We start from the raw sequence: 21,995 nt of genomic DNA on the forward strand, positions 1-21,995 counted from the left end.
TGGCACCGTCGCACAATGTCTCGGAGTCTCCTGCAGGTGCCTCGCCTGTTTAAAAGACTGTCTGGCACCGTCGCAGACTGTCTGGGAGTATCCTACAGGTGCCCAGACGGTCATGATATCGTTGTAGACTGTCTGGGAGTCTCCTGCAGGTGCCTAGACGGTTTGGGCATCGTCACAGATCGTCTAGGAGTCTCCTGCATGTGCATCGCCGGTATGTTAGACTTTCTGAAACCGTCGCAGACTGTCTAGGGGTCTCCTGCAGGTGCCCAGCTGGTCTTGGCACCGTCGCAGACTGTCTAGGGGTCTCTTGCAGGTGCCTCGCCGGTCTGTGAGACTGTCTTCGAACCGTCGCAGACTGTCTGGGTGTCTCCTGAAGGTGCCTTGCCGGTCTGTGAGCCTGTCTGGCACCGTCGCAGACTTTATGGAAGTTTCCTGCAGGTACCCATACGGTCTTGGCACCGTCGCAGACTGTCTTGGAGTCTCCTGCTGGTGCTCCGCCGGTCTGGGAAACTGTCTTGCATCGTCGCAGACTGTCTGGGAGTTGCCTGGTGGTATCTTGAACGCGACGAGTGGTCAGTCAAGTGCATTCCTCTTAATGTCCCGTAGCTTTTTTACATGTGTCTGCTGTCATCAACTCCACCCACACGCGTTTATGGCTGCCACAATCTCCTGCCGTTTTTTCCGCTTGTTTTCCTCGATCACCAATGGCCCGTGCTTTCCCTCCAGCAGGTTTTTGTTCTCGATAAAAAGCTCGAAAAGGATATCAATCTCTTTTTTGGACCACGAATGGCACTGACCCGAATCAGTGCTGTCTTCGTTTTCAAGTTTTTGCGTGTATTTTCGCCGTCGGATGTTGATGGCGGAAGTGGTGATTTTCCTAAAAATAGCGACTACCACGACCGCAGTCGACTGACCACACCGTCGTGCGACCACAATCGCGACAACTTTCTTCTTGAACGCGACGAGTGGTCAGTTGGCGGCCGACGAGCTTCGGTCCACCACACAGTCAACCGACTAGAGTTGGGTTTTGTAGTTTTTCATTAAACCGGACCCTGGCACGGGGTTTGGGTGCCGACAAAGCGTCAAATCACGAGCAGTCGTGGTGTTAGGGGTGGACTGCGGTCGCTCGACAGTATGTCGAACAACGCGCGGTCAACTGACGATCGTCGCTCTCTATTAAACCCGGTAATCGTCGCACGACGATTATTCGCTGGTACAACTATAGTCGCCCGACCATGGTCGCTCTCATTAAACCGGACCCTGACTCGGCATGGACGTTGCCATCTTGACTATCACGTGATTACCCCATCTGCTAGATTTCTTGATACAGAGGGAAAGTAAAGTTGTAAATATTCGTCTCGACACAAAAATGAAAAAATAATTATTTGTCACTAATAGAATAGTATAATTATTCAAATAATGCGAAAGCTGTTTCATTTAGCCTACTTAAAAACTGTAAAGAAAGTTTTATTCACTGGATCCATTTCGACCAACTACAAAATGCATGTCGAGCTCGCCTCCGGGCTTCCTTTCGATAGTTTTAAAAAATAGTGAAATTGTATGTATACACTTTCTTTCTATGTACATTTATATTTGAATTTGGATTGAACTATATTGCGAATGTTAATTGTTGTTGTTTAAATTTAAATTAAGTTCCTGACGAATTCATTTACTAGTTTCTTTGCAAGTTTATTGCCGTGAATAATTAATATTAAGTTTCTAATGGTAAAATCTTGGTCAGTGTACGTTCGTTTAACTCCCGGTACAGAAATGAATGTCTGAGATTATGAAAAATATGATTTTGGCCTGTTCAGGTTTTTAAGACTGTTCGAAGAATCAATGTGCGGTATTTCGTCGTTTGTCTTTTTAAACAAATTTCTTATTTATTATGCAAAATTGCAACTGACAATTAGCGATGCATTGAAGAACAGCGAATCGTGTTTCAGGTTGTCGGTTTATTCTTTGTTTCATATACAAACAATATGTATATCAATATACATATTGATATTTTCGAGTTGGTGTTTCATAAACTGCATTATGATTGTGAATATATGTGTGCATTTTTGTCACATTTTCATGGATATGTATTGAATTGGATTCAAATTTGTTTATTTCATTCATGAGTGTCTGTGTTAATCATGAACCTTTAAAGCATACATACATATACTTAAATGTGTTTCATATCTTCGACAAATACGATTACACGTCTGTTTTGCTTGTAATCTACGATTTTAGAATGTAGTGAATATAATAGCATACTTCTGATCATCTAAAATGTAAATCGATGATTCGCTTCCTGTTTATATTATATTCGTGTGAACATAAAGGCATTGTGTGTTGATGTTAAATTGCCTTCATATTGAAGAATTGATTCAAAATTATCAGCATTGTCACATTCACGTTTACTATTAATTATCTTATCATGCAATTAAGTCACACTAGTTTTGGGGATTGATATGAAACTGAAAAAAATGTGTTTTATTTCGAAAGTTCTTTGACACATTTTGTCATATTTTGTCTAATAAAAAACAAAGAAGTATATTTTGGATGCTTTTGTTGTGTGTTTGTTTTCATATATTTCAATTCCACGGTGCCTATACCACGTGACTTTTTAAGATCTGTGTTAGGAGAATAAAGCGCGACCCACTTATCATTTTTAATGGTGCCTTTTTAAAATTTTCACAATTTTTAATGGGATAAAGTGGAGAGCCCGCTCATTCGTGAAAGCTTTCTATAGGTATCATGATATTTTTAAACAAATAAGTATTTGTTTCAGTAAAGTGCAACCGCGCGTTTGGAATATGAAGTCCCCACACTGATCCGACATTTTTCTAACCGTTCAAACGCGCGGTTGCACTTTACTGAAACAATACTTATTTGTTTAAAAAGATCAAGATACCTATAGAAAACTCTTACGAATGAGCGGGCTCTCCACTTTATCCCATTAAAAATGGTGAAATATTTCAAAAGAGATCCTTAAAAATAAAAACTTGGTCGAGCTTTATTCTCCTAACACAGATCCGAAAAAGTCACGTGGTATAGGCACCGTGAATTCGTTTGAGAGAGAAAAAAACTCGAAAGATATTTATTATAAATGGGAGAATTCGGTCTATACTAAATGACGCGTGAATAAAAGTGCGAAAAAGAGTTCACGGACACTCTTACTGCCAGTTTAAGAAGGTCACGAAGCTCAAATCAGAGCTGGCATTCTAAGATACTGTAGATTGCATGTAATTGTTCGGATTGGTCCTCGAGAGTACATCTTCTTAAGATAAAGTTAAGATAATTAAACAATTAAACAATTAATATATGGTTTCAGTCTAAATATACAAATGAAAATTCAAGTTTAACAAAATGCAATAAAACTTTAAAGAGCAACATTTAGCTACAACGAGGAAAATCCATAAACAGCACGATAGAGAAATTCGTGTTACATTCCACTAGTATTTTATTTAAGTGACACAATTAAAAGAAGACAAAACTGAATACAAAAATAAAGTTTTATTACAGTTATGTTTTCCAAAGAGATAATATTCCTGTTATTTTTTTAATGACGATCGAAATGGCAAGCATTTCATTCAAGTAATAGATTAGAAACCAAGTAACATACAGTCAAACCTGAATTCAGCAGTCAGTCTTAGTATATGAATGTATTAAGCTGTTTAGTTTAAACCTATTCATTTTAGATCCATTGCATGGAAATCCTCAGATATATTGAAAAGCTATCGAGTCCGTTTCCTGGGCATAGAAGTAGTACTTGGTGTCGACCTCTGTGAGGAACTACACATATTAATATGTTTGACAACAACGACCGTATCATCCTAGGAAAACACTTACGTAGATCACCCACACTCATTAACTCATAGACTGAAAAATATCCGAGTACGTAAACAACGGGACAACCCTACCTCACTCAAAATCCCGTGTCAGACCAAACGATGTTGACAGCCCACGCAAAGTAGAAAAAACGTTGTCAACTAAAATCTATATTTCACTATTAAAGCGATCGAATTATTTTATACGAAAAAATTGCCGTATATGTAAAGACCAGGCTTTCTTCATAAATATTATGATTTGCATAAATATACAAAAGCCTTCAAACTTGCTCTATAGTCCCTCAATATCTGTAGACGAACGCCTCGTATTGATAGGTAGATGTTGCAATAGGTTCACCGACTAAGTGGCGTAATCTCTGCGTATAATGACAATTGACACCGCACCAGTACCTTCCCTTAGCATAGGTATGGCTGATACTGTTCACTTCGCTCTGGTTTTCTGTTGTCGGTGCGGCAACTCCTTCATACTCGTTCTTTGTTTTGATTTTCTATCTGTATGTTGAGTTTTAGTTATAGACAAAACACCCGTAAGATCTGGGCCGGACGTCATAATCGGTCCTCTGCTGATACAACGGTCCCAGGGCCTTTGGCTGTATGCTATCATGTTTAGTACCTATTCTGTTACGTCACTATCATTAAAACTTAACCAGATTCCGTACGTTTGGTTTCATTCAACTGAATACGTAATTTATTATTTATCTCATTACACATATTTTTGACGCAACACATCAGTTTAAGCTATACTCTCTAGTTATTCGGGACCACAATTCTCACAAGTTTGTTTGGTATAGGAAAATATATATATAGGTTTAGAAACAAAGTTTCAGAAATGAGCAGCGAACGCATCTTATACATATGTCGGGAGTGTGTGCTTGTCTAGCATTATTTGAAACTTCTACTTTGGTGAGCGTATCAGTTATTAAATGTGGTTAGATGACTCCTTTTGAAGCTCCAATTTTGTAATCGATCTTAACCACAGGTTCAGTTGTAATCGATAGTTCCATTATTGCTATTGTGTGATACATTAAACTCCTTTTTTTCGATCAGTCGATTATTTGTAGCTTAAGTTTGTTGATCATTGCCTAAGACAGAGAGTTGACGCCATTATGATATGTTAACGGACACGCGATCGGACTATTTCCATATATAGACCATCGATTGATATGACTATATTACAGAAACAAATCACGGCCGGATCGTGATTTCAATTTGTTAATATGTATAGTAACATTATGAAGTATTTATTCAACACACATTTTGATATATTACTTTTACTCAGCCAAAAAGCAATGTACACACCAAAACTGGGTGTTAACAAACATCGCTGCGACATGTTCCAACATTGCATTATGATGCTCTGTACATTTAATCATACGATGTGAAGAATCATGTTTGTTTTCATGATAGAACAAAAAATGTTGCTGACACTCGTTTTGTTTGGCTCCTACGATTTTGTTAAAACTCGAAAAACCATTATTATGCTCGCTTTTACACCCAACTAGTGGGTAGTTACATGGTAATTAAACTGTTATCTTTTCATATTTATTAACATGATTTCAGTTTGATTTAGAATTCGATTGTATTGGGTCATTTTATTTACACTCTATGGAGTGTTAATCATGTTTGATGACATGTGAGGTTAAAGACTTAGAACGGTTTAATCTACGGTTAGATTAAATAGTTCAAGGCTGTGACCCTAGGTATATGCATCTGTATATGTTGCCTGTCTGTGTTGTGTTGAATTGTTGTGAAGTTGGTAAAAATAACTGCTTAAGTGTTGAAACTCAGATTGATCATCTGGATATTGAATTTTCTATCAATTTCTTCAGAAGACCATGTTCCATATTTTAAAATAAAAAATGAAATAAACAAATGTCTCGCAATTCGTGAAAATTGTATTCGTGTTACTTTTACATCATTTGTCTAGGATGAATAAAACATTTACATTACTATTAGTAAGTTAAGTATAGCATAGGGTAGGAGTAGTCAGGTAACCGCTAAATATTGGTCCTCTTGTATAATATTTAGGACATTACAGTATTAATTTCAACGCCGATTGTCTAATCCAATGCATGTCTTGTTTATATCCAAATGTTTCATTTTTTTGCTCCTTTGGAATGTTTTCATAAATTTCAAACATAAAGTAAGTTTTAGGTTTTTCTGTAATGTTTGCACATAAAATAAGATGAGATAAGTGTAAGATTTGAAACATAATACTAGTTTTGCTGTGCGGGTATTTGTTTCGAATTTTTGTGGAGAAGTAATGACAACCTGTCTAGCCCCTTCCTTGGGTAACTCAAGGACGAAATGTCATTTTTAATAAAAAATCTTCCTAGCGCCTCTAAAGAAGGGATCGAAAGCTCGTTATCGGTTGTCGGATATAAGAACGTGAGTGCGAAGATTTATAATTTATTTTAGGGAATTATACTTTAACTGATATATAAAACGATAACCTTAATCACAAGACGTATAAGGAACATTGATATTGAAAATGATAACTTGAATAGCTACACCTCCTGCTTAAGTAACATATAATAGATAAACAATACGTTCAACGTAAGTAGCTATTTGTTTAAAATCGAATGGAACTACTTATATAATTGCGTATCATTAAGCCAGTTTACATTCTACCAGGTAACAACTTATATTGGGCTTCACGTCTCGATTTGATATATACATATATTTTTATTTATTTATCTGTACATTTGTTAATGAATTACATGTCTCTGAATCGCAAAACAAAGCCAGATTCCTTATACGCGTCGTCAAAATGTGTTAAAGTAAAGGTCTTTACAATATGATGTCGGACATAATGTTGGCTTTTTTTTAAATAATTCTCCACCAACGAGAGATTGCGCTCAGAAACTACAGTTTTTTGATCGGCAAAATTTCCATCAAAAACCATGTATGCTTATATGAATGTGATCAGTGTCAGAAGCAGAACAATGCCATTAACAAACAAGTGACCAGCACTTTTTATTTGTATATATAACAGTATATAAAAAGCTCTATATTTCACTAAAATTATAATGTATCTCTTTAAATCGAAATATGTCTTTACCATATAAACATTTCAATTCCATATAATAATAACATAGGTTTGTATTTTGAGACAATTAATAACACACGCGCAAAGCTTGATGTAACATTGTAGCAAGATGCAATCAACAGAAATAACATTCTCAAAAATATAGTTATACGAGCAAAAACAACGACAACTATAATAAAAAAAAAGGTTTTTGAGCATGCACTATGTGTTCTTCCGTTATTTCAAGCATGCGGAATGAATCAGAGCGCATTAAATCAATGATATCCACATACAAACAATATTTTCACATGCTTATAACAGTTATGCGACAACTAGATTTAATATTCTAATGAAGGAATACTAGCATTATATTTATTTAATGCAATATGTTTTCTTTGATTATTCTGTTTTTTTTAAATAAACAATCATTACTGTGAATAAACATTCATTCATTGGGTTAATGTGCTCACATTATTGAGCAGCACAAAATGCATACATTATTCAAATAATGCTAAAACTCTATACAAATATGACTTAAAACCCCGATTAAAACTCATGTTGTTAGGACTTTATTGCTTCTTATTTTGTTCCAAAAGTAATAACGTTGCAGATATTAACTCTGTGTACAAAGCACTTATATTCAATACTGCAATGAAACCACTATGATTTTAGAGATATTTTAATAATGGTTTTGTTAAATAAACATTATACAACATTCTGGAACATTCGATGAAAATAAAACAGGTTATAAAGAACGGTTCTGTAATACAACGGTGTATATATTAAGCACATTATATAACATTGCGGAAATAGTGTACAATTCATATCGTATCAAGAGCGACTTTGGAGCAGTGGATCATTATCCTCTTTTAACCTTAGAAAATGTTACATGTTAACATTAACTATTCGGACAATTATAGTAAAAACCATCGTGCATATATTTTAACTCAACTGGTAACTGTGTTCTGATGAAAGACAGTGAATAATGATCGTAGTTAACAAGTTTATGAGGAGACCATTTTTAAACATGTTTAGGTTCGTTATTGCGATGCCATTGGCTTTCCCGACTGCATAATCCGTTTGCAAACGGCTACACCTCACCAAGATCGTAAAATATTACTTTTCTCCAATCACAATACACATCCTTGAAGAGAACTTACGTGAAAGGCCTCATATCAAATATTGGGGCCGTATGCGTCATCAAAGAACTGAACGGGTCAAAAGAATGAGTTGGAAACGATGTTTGCCAATGTCCGGTTCTAGCAATTGGTTGCTCTGTTGTCGTGTGTTCAGTATCAAAAAATGAAAAAAGTGAGTTAAATCTATTTACTAATGACCTATCATTGAACACCCACTCAGAAGAAGAGGGGAAACCAGTCGTGTCAGAAAGGCCAAAGTCTGGCATCGGAATGTCTATGTTGATATTTTGATTTGTGACCGGTTGCGAAGCAAATAAAGCCCGATTGGTTACAGCTGCTTGGTACCGCATTTTACCAGTTTGACTGTCTCCAAACATTCCTCGTAAGCCTAATGATGTACTCGAGTCCAAGTTAGCACTATTAAAACTTGTGTCAGCTGGAACGCTGCCCGCTTGAATCGACAGTAGAGACGCTCTGTTTGCAACATTATGTGAGGAAAATGGCCCATTGTCTTCATCAGTCGTTAGCTCGTCGTTACCAGTAAGCGATGTTGATTGACTTAACTTATCAGCAACATTTTTGTCTGAAAAAGCCAAACATGAAACATAAAAAAAAATTAATTAAGATAAACAAATTACTATGCATATGGACGAACATGTTTTGGATTACATATAAACTATTTATAATAAACGAATAAACAAATAAACAAATTATTTTAAAGTAATACAAAATAATCAAATAAATGAATACGTCTCGAAAACTGTACAGCGATAGAAATACATTTAAGCATATAATTAGCCATTATGTTCATTCATAAAAATCAACATTCATATTTTCAGTAACAATATGGACTCGTAAAACATAGCGCTGATAAGACATGCAACAAACGTCAGTGCAATCAACGATTCGGCGCATGCGATGACAGTGTTCAGACAACAAATGAAGCTTAGCGTAAATAAGACTTCCGCATGCCCCTCAGGCTTACAGCAAGCACCAAAAACATGCTCAAACACATTTGTAAGTTTGATATATAACCTCATTCCACCCATGCCAATGGAATGCTGACAAACATGCATATCGATGAACTACTGTTATTTTAAAACGTTTAGTGTAACGAATGCAAAGTGCATAGTGCTGCTTCAGATACATGTTGATGTGCTATGAGAACGTGGTGTATGAACAGAATAGCATTTTCTGGTGACCTAGGGTTCAAACCTACCGTACGCGATCATTAAAAGTTCCACTTCAATTAATCATCGTCTGAGTCATCATCTGTGTAAGAAGCCCCGACGCTTTGAGACATGCTTTCTCTGACATTAGAAATTGGTTCATGCCATGCATTATTATCAAAGAAGCTGCTTGAATACGAGCTAACACCTTCAAATCCAGGGATTTGAGGCATGCTTCCGGAAACGTCTGAAGCTACATCTTGAGATGGATTTAATATGCCGTTAAGTGAATTCAATGCTAATACATTTTCCATGCCAATATTTACCGAGCTTACCAAACTACTCGACATATCTTCTGCGTTTTCCATTACATTGTCAACACTTTCTCCAATAGAATCTCTCAAAACCTCCCCTGGATTAGTAATGGTTTGTACAATTTTTTCCACACCATCTACAACATTATCGGTTAAATCACCAGCAATGTCATTCAATGTGTCTGCGCCGTTTTCTAACGCATCGCCTAAGCCATCTTTTACTGTCTCAACACTGTCAGATATTTGCTCAAACTGATCAGCCAAATCATCTGTTAAATCATCATTATTTGTAACCAATTTACCCAATGATGGAAGAGACTTGGTTTTTAATAGGCCATCGAAAATTTCGTCAAATTCATTATCGTCATCGTCAGTATCATCAGTTCTATCGTCGTCTCCTAGTTGTAACACGCTTTTGTCATTGTCATTAGTGTTATCATCATCACTGTCGTTATCATCATCTTCCTCGTCCGTTTCGTCGTCATTATCATTATCATCATCTTCATCATCTGTGTTATCATCATTATCATCATCAATCGTGTTATAGTTTGCATTCTTATTTGTGTCAACATCGCCAAATATTTTTTCAAAAGCATCATCCATGCTGTCTGGTTCTACAATATTTTCCAATGTATCTTCGATATTGTCTGCAATCTCTTCAGTAGCATCTGACGCGCCTTCAATAGAATCTTCAATATTGTCTGATACATTTTCTATTACGTTTTCCAAAACAGATGATGGACCGTCCTCCAATATGTCGCCAATATTATCGGCAACTTCCTCTACTCTGTCGTTCAGTGTTTCGGACGCATCGCTTACGGCATCTTGTGCGTTTTCCAAGATATCACCTACAGAATCGGCCACGTCCGACAAAACCTCTGATGGTCCTTCTAATACATCGGATATTGTGTCAATGGTGTCTTCAATCATTTCTCTAGGAGCCTCTAAAGCATCGCCGATGTTATCTACAACATCGGACAGAATTTCGCGAGGAGTTTCAACTAAATCGCTAACTTTATCAACCACATTAGACACGACTTCCTTGGGAGTTCCAACAATGTTGCTGACTGCATCTTGTACGTTGTCAACAACATCACTGCCTGCGGCTGCCATCAGAAGCACTGGGTCGATCGGTGCCGGAGTGGATGGAGCTATACCACCCTAACATACAAAACAAAATGAACAACCTATGACAGTGATGATAGACTTAAATGAAAATTTAATCGTTATGGATGTTTAACTACATGGCACAAAATATCACCTTTATCAGACAACACGAAGTGCATGTAAGCAATATATATATAACGACATCACATTATACAAATGTTTACGTAAAATAATTATGTAAGTTCTTATAAAAAGTATACCTCATTGAGATTTGAATTGTGTTGTTTATATTCAATAAGAACGGTCATAAAAAGAAGTCAACAGGCTGAAACATCCAAATATTATTAGCGCACCTCCTGGTAAGGGGACCACATACTAGCCGTTGTTCTTAATGTTGTGCTTGTAGTTCATCTGATTTCAGGTGAAAACGAAAAAAGCACACATTCTTTTATTTTTAGTCAAACCAAGTATCTCTATTATATAGAAGATATTTGTTGTATTCGATGGAATATCGATTTTATTTCACGAGTGATCATATAAAATAATAATTTCACGAGTGGCGCAGCCACGAGTGAAAATATGTATTTTTTTATGATAACGAGTGAAGTAAAATCGATATTCAATCGAATCCAACAAATTGTCTTTTTATTTTATGCTCTTTTCACCGTTAATTTACATGGTAAAAGAGTTAAACCGGATAATTTCGCTGGTTTTATGACGTCATTTCCTAGAAAAAATGACGTAATTTCACAGTCAAACAGTGAAAAATATCAATATTTTTCACTGTTATTTTTCACTGTTTATAACAGTGAAATACCAGTTTTATTCCACTGATATTTCTCTATAAACCACCGGAAAGCATAAAATAAATAAAATTAATATTCCACTCCTGCTTGGTTAATTACCAGGCTGTTCAGACTGCCATCAAGACTCTTCTTGCCGTTCAAGCCTCCCATGGCGCCCCCTGTCAGAGCGTTCCGGTCACCCGCGGAGGCGGCAGGGTCGTTCACTACTTTCTGAAAGTATACACATATTCAGCGTAATAAATATGCTACAATTGGTATACGCGATATGTTTTCACTGTTGTGTGTAATATTTAACAGTGTATTTAATACCAGACAATAGTAATAACGAACATGCTGCAGCGCTGTTGATAATACTGCTGCTGATGATGATGATAGTGGTGGTCGTGATCAAAATAATCACGATGATGATGATGATGATGATGATGATGATGATGATGATGATGATGATGATGATGATGATGATGATGATGATGGATGATGATGATGATGATGATGATGATGATGATGATGATGATGATGATGATGATGATGATGATGATGATGATGATGATGATGATGATGATGATGATGATGATAATCGTGATGAGGAGGAGGAGAAAGAGGAGGAGGAGGGGGGGAGATTTAGATAATGTTAATAACGATGATCGCGCAAGCAACTAGATATTTCGTATGCTACGCTTTGATTACGTCATTACAAATAGTCCAGCAAGTGTGAAAACAAAATCGAAAAATTAAATAACGAAACATAATTCGGAACTTCTATCATGACGCCGTTTAAGTCAATAATTGATAAAGAATGAATCGTGTTATGTTTTTTAAACAAACAATATATTTAGCGAAAGATATTGATTACTTTTAGTTATTGTCAAATACTGCTGATATTTTTTACCGTACATCCGCCACTCGTTCAAATGATATTTACGACAACTCATTTAGTAAAATGAATGTACAAACACCCCTAAAACATCAAATATCTGTCACTTGATTTTAGAAATTCTTCTGCTCTTGTACTTGATTTTAGTAGTTATAATATAAAAATTAATATGTATTTACTAATTGCGTTATATTGTTTATGTTTGATATATTTTTTTATTGTTTCGTATCTTGGGCACAAACATATAAAATGATATTCATCTTCAATATCGTTTGTTCTACAAATTAAACAGTGTCGTCCCTGTCCCTGTGTATTATTTTTTGCATATTTAACGGACTTGATAAGTATCATAAATAGGTTTGTGTTGATCTGACAAACAATCGATTCATAAAAATGTTAGGATTTATAACAACGACCCATTCTTTTTAGAGGTTTCAATTCTGTATAGACCTGATTATTTTAATTTCATCTTCATGTACATTGATTCCTGTTTGCAAATTTGTCAGACTGAACGAATTTTCCGGGCAGTAAATTATAAGTTTTCCGATAGGTTTTAATTATCGGATGTTTCAACCATCGTCGGAACCAACGTTCAATCGAACGCGATATGCTTTCTTATTCAGAGGAGGTAATCACGTGGCGTTATTTGAATAGTAAGTGTACCGCCTTGTAATATTTACCATTATTTGTCCGGTCTGGTCGTAATTACTGCTATCCGACTTAAATATCGATGTTTTCTAACCCACAATCGATTTGATTTTTTAGAAGATAGGTGTATTTTTAATGGCCCAAACGTTATGTCATCAATAATAATTCAGTAAAATTTGTGGCATTCAGTTCTACAATTGCATATAATGCGGTAACAACGAAATATTTTTAATGGGTGTCCACGCTTGTGTCAGCGAGTGAATATATGTCAGCAAAAAAATGGTTTCCGCATATATTCTGCGTAAAAAGTCCGATCACGTTCGACGCCTCATGCTAGAAATTCGTGATGTTATTTGACAAGTGTACTTGATTTAAGTGGTTGATTAATTGCCGCAATAAAAGCGGTTAAATATTACTGTCAGTTGCTTGTTAATCACATGTTTCTATTCACTGGCGATCCATCATATTTTAATACATTTCAGAATGTCAGAAGAGGTGTATGTGTAACAAGTGTATATTGTCTCGTTTAAAATGACAGCATTTATGTTTTTATGGTTTATACTCAAATTTTTATGTTGAAAAATAACATTAAATTATGTAAATATTGTGGTTAGATGATAGTTAACTCTACGTTCAGTTTATTTGCGAACAATACCTAAAAGGCAATCTTTACGCACTTATACTTTGAAAATACTGTTGATATTTGTAACAAAGAAACTGGCTTGTTTATATTTAAAAATAAATGCAGCGATGTCGACAATTATTTAAATGATTCTTTGTATAATCGTGTTGGTAAATTACCAATGAAGTCTAAGCAAAAGTTCTATGCTAATAAATCGGTTTAATTATGCAAATTTAAGTCCTGCGGTTCGATCGATGATAATATATACATATGTTTGAAATACGTTTACAACGAAACAAACAATTAACAGCTTTTTTAATTTAAGTTGATTTTCGTGCAAAATCGCCACACATAAAAAAGTCATGATGTTTGTAAAAATTAATAAAACACATAATTGAAAGATTAACGAAGAACGCTAACCCAAGACGTAGATTATTAAAAAAAAAACATGTTTAACCAAACACTACCATCTACCGCCCTTAATAGATGACAATAAAACGATAAAAACATTTATCTATTAGAACAAAGCAAGATGATTGACGACGGCAATACACGCATTACATTGATCATGATTGACAGAACAAATGTCCAATAATATAATTAGCGATTTCGTTGGACAGGCGTCAGTTTTATGGTCGTAGGCTGTCATGTAGTTCATAATCACTGAATGGCAAACAAGAAAATAATCGTTGCACGTATGCTTTATAGTGTATTTGTCTTAGGTCGGCGGGTCGGTAAACGCATATAATGAACATCCAATTAATGACAAACCATGATTTAGAAAGGCGTATGACGTACGGTCAACATGTGACACAGACGTACAAGGATGAACAAAAATTGAATAAGCCAAATAACAATGTATCATTATTTGGCCACAAGAAAGACAGATATGTGCCAAATAATTTATGATGGCGTTTGACGGTTGTTGTGCTTTTTTCGCTTCTTTAATTTAGTTGTCGCTGCTGCTACTGCCACGGTTTTTGAAATGGTTTTTGCTTTTGTTTTAAAACGTTCACTCATTTACCAAAAGGATTTTACTCGCATATAACACTTTTCTACTTAAAATATCATTTTTGCAGAATAAAATACATCGCATGCGCAAAAGTCACTTTACTTGCATGTAATGTTCATAGTTCTCTGACCAAGATACCAATTGGTAAAATACTGTGTTTACCCCTACTGAATATATTCTTATTCAAATGTATATGTTCCTATTGATGAGTACTAATTTCGTCGCCTTCACGCGCCTTTTCAAAACTAAATCTTTAATTTAATTGTCAAAATTTTGTCAAAAACACAAAATGATTTATTTATAACTTTGTTTTTTTCATTACAAACGAAAATATAAATATCTAGTATGTATTGCTATGTTAAACACGTTGATAGATGTTGATATCTTCAACATTGCAATTGATGAGGCATTTAAGTGAACACTTTTTGCGTTGCGTTGCTTCTTTTGTTGTTGGTGGTCAGAATGGACAAACCGCAACAGCACAAATAATTACCGCATACTGTTCAACCGTAATTTTACGGTCAATTAAGGTCTCGCTTGCAGAGACAGTGTCCATCAAGATGAACTCTGTATGCGGGCATGATGTATTGCTAAGGTAAAGAAGTGCATGTACGTACTTATACGTGCACGTTTTCCAGACAGGTAAATCATCTTTGTCAAACACAGCTACAGCAATCAAATAATTAATAATAAGTCTCATCGTTTTTTCATACAAATTGACTTTGAATTTGACAAATCATACATTGAATTGCCAATGATAATGGAGAATAATATAATCTCGAAGAGGAGGAAGAAATGGAAGAGGAAGAATAAGCAAAAGCAGAAGAAGAAGAAGAAGAAGAAGATGATGATGATGATGATGATGATGATGATGATGATGATGATGATGATGATGATGTTGATGATGATGATGATGATGATGATGATGATGATGATGATGATGATGATGATGATGATGATGATGATGATGATGATGATGATGATGATGGTAAAAAGAAATCCCCAATTTCGACAAAAAAATGTATAACAGAAGTGTCTTATGATTATTTGAAATATTGTAAAAAGTTACATTTAATTATTTTTTTTTCCAAATCAGTGGCCTTTTTTCCAAAAAATCCATCTCGAACTGGCATTTTGCCCAAAATGGTCAGACAAACCTGATTCCGACCTATAAATTCTTTCAATCAACAAAAACAGCTAAACCAACCAGCAAGGGATCCTTGTTCTTCAGATTTCCCGACAAGTAGAGACCGACGAGTACTCCCGACAGCGCCAGTACAATCACGCTCCCGACAACGACGGAGTAGGCAATCCATTTCTTAGTTTGAGCGTTCGCTTTCAAGACTGCGTCCTGAAAGAAAAGTTATATTAATCAGAAGTTAGAATGGAAAAGAAACGAATATAATCTGAATGATCGATCACCCCGTCCAAAACCCGATAAACAATGTAATTACGAGCGCTGCGGTCAATAAATTGTTTGCAGGTATACTCCATGATTGTTCAAGACATCAATATTTTTTTAATCGTAATGTATTATAGTTTAACCAAGGTGCAGGATCACCCAGAAAGGGGTGCTTTAGTCAAATAACTGTTTAAAACAGTTTGTTTTTTTAATTTCAACTCGTGCATACTAGACAGGTTTTTATGCTGCTTATGGCAATTTGAAATACATCATAATTACTTCATTTGATAAGTCTGTGTTTTTGTTCGAAAATTCGATGAGCAGTACTGCACGGTTATGCTTCCTTCAGCGTGAAATTGTGTCACCGTTTTCAGACGTATTAAGGATTTATTCTTAAACCCTAAGATATCGGCACACACTGCAAGAAACACTTCTTGTATGCACTAACCGTGTACAATAAATGCAGAAGATACCGATTTTTTTTTAAAGAACGCAGGCTTATTAAATATAGAAATTGTGATGTATTTCACACCGCCATAAGCAGCATAAAAATCTTTTATGCATCATTTGAACTTCTTCAGAAAAAATGTTTTAAAAGTTATTTAAAAAAAAGACCCCAATTGCCGGCGTGTGTTCATGCAATAACGTTTGATTGAGAACCCCACAAAGTCACGTGATCCTGCACCCTGATGTGGTCGAAAAATGAAACCAAGGAATAACACAACTCCAGGAATATCATCATGAAAAAATTGTGCTAACATCCGCTGGTCTTTTTATTTAAGGCAATTGACTCTTAACTTATACAGTACATGATAGAACAAAGAACACAATCTGAAGCATATTAATTAGCAAAGTTTGAGTGACAACATTGCAAATAGTCAACTAAAAATTCCGGGAATGTTCTAGATCTCGGCTTTACTAGTATTAGATTTATAACTTTAAATTATACTTTCAATGCTGGTCATTTCATAGTCAATATCACTATTTACACTGTAAAACAGATTGCATTATGTTAAAAATGTAATAAGTGATACTCCCTTCTCTTTTAGTCACCATTCTAATCCTATCAACAATAAACAGATGTCTCGTATAAAAGTAAATCGGACCTTACGTTTATTCAAGACTGTAAAATTATTGATATACAAAGACATGAGCTGGTGTTTTTATTTTAAAAATGACATTTTCGTGTATACGTAAATTAGTGGATTTCTGATTTTGGAAAAAATGAAGAATTTGAGTCGGATTTTTTCCGACGTATTTTTTGGTAAATTCGGTGGACGGTTAACCTTCTAAATCAAAGAAAACATAATGACCTGCTAATAATAATTATTTTACAAAAATCACTGGGGCAAGTCTAAAAAATAGTTACTAAAGATTGGTCAGGATCCATTTGGACTACAATCAGAAAGTAAACAAAAATACATATGAACCTGTTTTAAAATTGGTCGACAAAGCACATTCAAATGCGTATATAGAAGTTAAATCAAATAAAACACCAATTAAGCTCTGCTTACGTAGAAGTTAAATCCTTTCTCGGCGTCAGGCGACGTGCGAGGTAATGTTCCTTTCTCATACGTCATGTTACTGATGCCACTTAAAGCGCTCTGTCCGAAGTCATCATTGCCCAGCATGTTTGCGCTTTATGTATCGCGGATCGGATGGGCTGTGTAAACGCGTAAGAAGCATAAAAGGAAAATCATGTAGAAAAGGGAAACATGCGAATGCCGATTGCTATTATTAGTTTTTTAAAAAGTGTGTTGACGTATTCAGTGGGCGACGTGAAATAACGGTTAATTTATATTGCAGATTGTTTGACATAAACAGTGACAAGTTGAGTTCCGACGTTAAAAACTTGACAGATGTGCGGTTCAAATCATTGTCATAATGTTTAATATATATGAATATTGTCAGAATTCTAAAATTTAAAACTTTGTAATATGTATGCCCTGCAGTGTATGATGTGAAAGTAATGCAAGCGTGTTTGCAGTGATAATATTTGTTTATATCTATTTAAACTTCTTTGCTTTCAAATTAAGAAGACATTAGAGCTAAAATGTATTCCACTAGGCATGTCTGACGTGAAAGCTCTACAAATAAATTGCGCAATTTATGCTATCACTGTTGAGAGCCTTTTTAAATTATTAATCGTGATAAAAAAATAAAGTAGGAAGCGCTTTTATCAACAATACAAGCTTAAAAGTTTTAAACCCGATCCGATTTTTAATAATCCAGATTGAATTCAATTCAAATTACCAAACAAATATAGAACTGTTTAAAATCCGGAAGCTCAGCAACAAAGATCCATCCGCCCCCTGCGAATTGGTGAAGTTCTCTAACGTAAAAACGCACGTATAAGATCGTTTATCATGAAAACGTTCATATACGCGCATCACGCAGTGACGTAAGACAATAGATGTCTTTATGACTGCAGGGACAATATGGGACGCACAGAGGGCCTATGTTCAAGCGCAACGTTATGTAAGTTAGTCATAACCACCTGACAGATCATGATGTGGAGACGCGCTTAGAAAGATATGTTAGGCAGAACGTTTCGCAGAAAAGTAGCTATGAATAGGATAATTATGCAAAAAATATCGTTTTTTCACACTTAAAACTATGCAAAATAGCTTAGACATCGCAGTTGTTAATTTTCGTCTCAAGTTTCACGTTTCATGACTACAGCGAAAAGAAAACTAACACATCGCTATTATATTCGCGTGGCTAGTATTGAGATAATACACGCTTTGTTTTTTCTGTTGTTGATTGCTGCCTTTGCAAATTTGGAAAACAACATGTTTACCAAACCACAAGTTTAAACATAAACTAAAACAAACCGATTAAAGTAATTTAATATTTTAATTTCTAGTTGATGACGTTATTATGCATCATTAAGTAAATGGACGGAATGATTATTTAAATAATAAATGACAAGATAAACTTTCTTAAAAAATGAAAGGAGCATGTTTAATTAAAAGCAAATTATATTGCATACTCCAGACATTAAGTGTACATTAAGTCGTTTCTTTATTTTTATTAGAACGCGTATTAAATTGATACTTTATTATCAGTATACTTATATACTTATAACTTAGTGTTCAGATTGAAATATGTTGCTGTTGTAATCCTCGGTGGTAGTCATGCATTTTGCTTCGATATAAGACGACAATATGACATTTACATTTCTAATTTTCTCAGAATATTAATGCTATTGTTGGAAATATAAGAAGACACGACATTGAAGATGAACCCTTATTTTACTTTAACTGAATGTTTATTTTAGTTGAGTTACCAACTGCCTATTTACACTAAAAGAATTTCTAAATACCCACCGTAATTTTGAAACCATGCAAAATGTATTAAGAATATACAAAAACACGACATGTGTCCATTGGGCTCAGATGCCCCCCTCAGTCCACTGGTGTGTCAAATCCCCATGCCATTTACTTTCTATTAATAGAAGCTCCTTATTTAGATTATGTCCTTCAACAAAATATTAATATCCTTGTCACAAACAGATATTGTACCTGCCAAATACAAATTATCTCCATTTAAAGCTTACTTCTTCCCTTGGCATTAATTTAGATCAAAATATCTGAAAATTATGCTTAAAAAACCTCCGGAAAACAGAATGCCGGACGGACGGACAGACGGACGACAATGCGACTGCTATATGCCACCCTACCGAGGGCTTAAACATTCGTGTACGCTTAAAAAAACAGTGTTTTGCATATATTATGTAAATTTAGCACGTCCATCAAGAGAAACGAATAAGTGGAATTGATCTCAGACGTTCAGAAATTCATTTGAATATACATGCAATTAAATGAAAATGGACAACATTGATGGCGTATAGGTTATGATGTTTTGTTGACTTAGTGTGCGATCGGGTAATCATTTAATAAGTGGTCACATCTATTTCCGCGAGTGACGAAGCAAGGTGAAATGCAATGTTATTCGCAAGTTAAGATATATTTTGTAAACAAAAAATGAAGTGATTTATTGCGATGGTTACGCGCAATGCATTCACTGAATTAGCCGCAAACATGTTTACCAAGTTATACCAAACACGATTTATGTTTAAAAAAAATCACGTAGATATAAAGAACAATTTGATGGATGAACTCCAGGTGTTACAAATACTAATATGTAATTCAAATGTCTAAACGTTCGTAAGACAATTTACAAATAGTGAAACTTCAGTTGCATTAGTAGGAAATAAATCGTTTCAATGCTAAGAGGTCATTTAATTAAAATAATTGTAATTAAATATATGCATTTTTATAGTTTTTATTTAAAATATCAAACAAAGGCCGCAACCAAGTATATAATGTCAGCCCATCGGAGCCAGGTTGCGACCCGCATGCGACTTTAATTCGTTACAATATGTGGAACAATATTTATTAAATACATCTAATAGAAACAGTTACAACCAGGGCAGGGTCAATCTTACTTAAGTCCTATGATGTTTTAAGGACCATCATATGGCGATACATGCCAAATACCAAACATCTGGTCCGTGCGGTATAAAAGGTTCACTATAAATGTATACATATAAAGGACACAAGTGTCCTCGCGGGAGGGGCAAATTTTGACACCACGGACATGATTTGAACACATTATTTTGAGGATAACCAAACGATGTTACGTGACAAAATCCAAACCTCTGAAGCTTGTGGTTTAATGGAGAATTTTTAAGCGTTCACTGTATACGTTCAGGTAAGGGTCATGTCTGCTTCCATACTGCCTTTGCCTTGCGATTTCATTGTGTGTGTTTTTAATTGCGTAATTAAGTTTTCATTTGGGGCATGTGAGCTCTTCCGACCACAGGGAAAGGATTTCAAGCACCTTTTTAGATGACAACTAAACATTTGACTCTGAGGCCTAGCTTTTGAAGAGACGCAAATATTGTTTATAATTTTCCATATTAAAAGCTATTATCTGTTGACCAACACGCAGCCTAGTGAACGAGCATATCAACTAAGGAAGAGTGCCATCAACTGATTATTACTGATAATGTGTGTTACAATCCGCACTTCGGTTAAGAAGGAGACGACGTTTCAAGCTTATACAGTGACCCAGATAAGCTGCGTATCTGCGTCTTTTACCCTATTAAAATGTTTAAAAACGCAAAGAAATACAATATCATGCGTATTGAAAACGCAACCAATTTGACGCAAACTCGTCAAATGGGATGCGCATTATACAATGGCTTCGATCGAAAATACTTTTCTCATTTTCGGTATTTCTCTTGTGAAGTATTATCGTAACGAGGCGATGCTTTCATTCAGCAAGCACCTGGATGTTGGAGCAAGAAACAGTCAAAGTAAATAAAACGCTCTGCGGACTAGATTTCGTAGTAAAATAAAGCGTCTGACCAAATAATTTACGACGACATACATGCGTTTTCAATCTGACTTAATCCGTCGTTTTATAACTCAGTTCACCCTATTTCAAGAATGAAATCACCCTATTTTTCAAAATCAAAGGGTGAAAACCCTATTTCCCAAATAATTATCTGGGCCACTGGCTTATAGTTGCCGAAACACGGCAAACAACAACGGAGGCCGGACAGCCACCTACCACAATCGTGATACATCGACTATCTCCGGAATCCTCTGTAAATTGTTTAAGCAATAAATCGTCTGCTGATCCAGAGTGCCACCTACCACAATGTCTACGTGATCCGTGGACACAATAACCGGGACGACTATCCAAATTTCTCCTCTTTAGCTGCATACGGGTCTTCTCATATCTAACGTCATTTTAAGGTACTTTCGGAGAAAGTATTGTTCGTGCTTCTTAACTTATTTATCGAACGTGTTTTCCGATGGCCGATTTCCGCTATTCCGACCCACCAACACGTGAGGACGGTGAGGACGACAAAGCTTCGAAGAGCGCAAAAACGACAACACCATCGAAACAAATGAATTATACTCGAGAGTGCCTTTTACCAAACCTTACCGGCGACAGGTGTCCAAAAAAAAACATAATAAGTTCATTCTATGCGTTTAGTAAAAAAATGGAAATGTATCGTGCTG

At 35.5% G+C, this 21,995-nt stretch overlaps 1 protein-coding gene across 2 annotated transcripts; it reads right to left on the bottom strand.

Moving 5' to 3' along the window:
• Positions 1 to 6,920: 6,920 nt before the first annotated feature.
• LOC127854264 (otolith matrix protein OMM-64-like) lies at positions 6,921 to 18,409 on the bottom strand. Of its 2 annotated transcripts, none has more exons than XM_052389331.1 (6): positions 18,211 to 18,409; positions 17,472 to 17,620; positions 15,763 to 15,906; positions 11,499 to 11,609; positions 9,789 to 10,647; positions 6,921 to 8,586 (listed from the first exon to the last, which is right to left on the bottom strand). In XM_052389331.1, the coding sequence occupies exons 2-6, from the start codon at positions 17,586 to 17,588 to the stop codon at positions 8,021 to 8,023; spliced, it is 1,797 nt and encodes a 598-aa protein (XP_052245291.1). In that variant the 5' UTR covers positions 17,589 to 17,620; positions 18,211 to 18,409; the 3' UTR covers positions 6,921 to 8,020. The 2 variants fall into 2 exon arrangements, with proteins under 2 accessions (XP_052245291.1, XP_052245292.1); XM_052389332.1 differs by having other exon boundaries at positions 8,424 to 8,586; positions 9,508 to 10,647.
• Positions 18,410 to 21,995: the final 3,586 nt, after the last annotated feature.

Source organism: Dreissena polymorpha, chromosome 12, assembly GCF_020536995.1.
Source record: "Dreissena polymorpha isolate Duluth1 chromosome 12, UMN_Dpol_1.0, whole genome shotgun sequence".
NCBI classification, from domain to species: Eukaryota; Metazoa; Mollusca; class Bivalvia; order Myida; family Dreissenidae; genus Dreissena; species Dreissena polymorpha.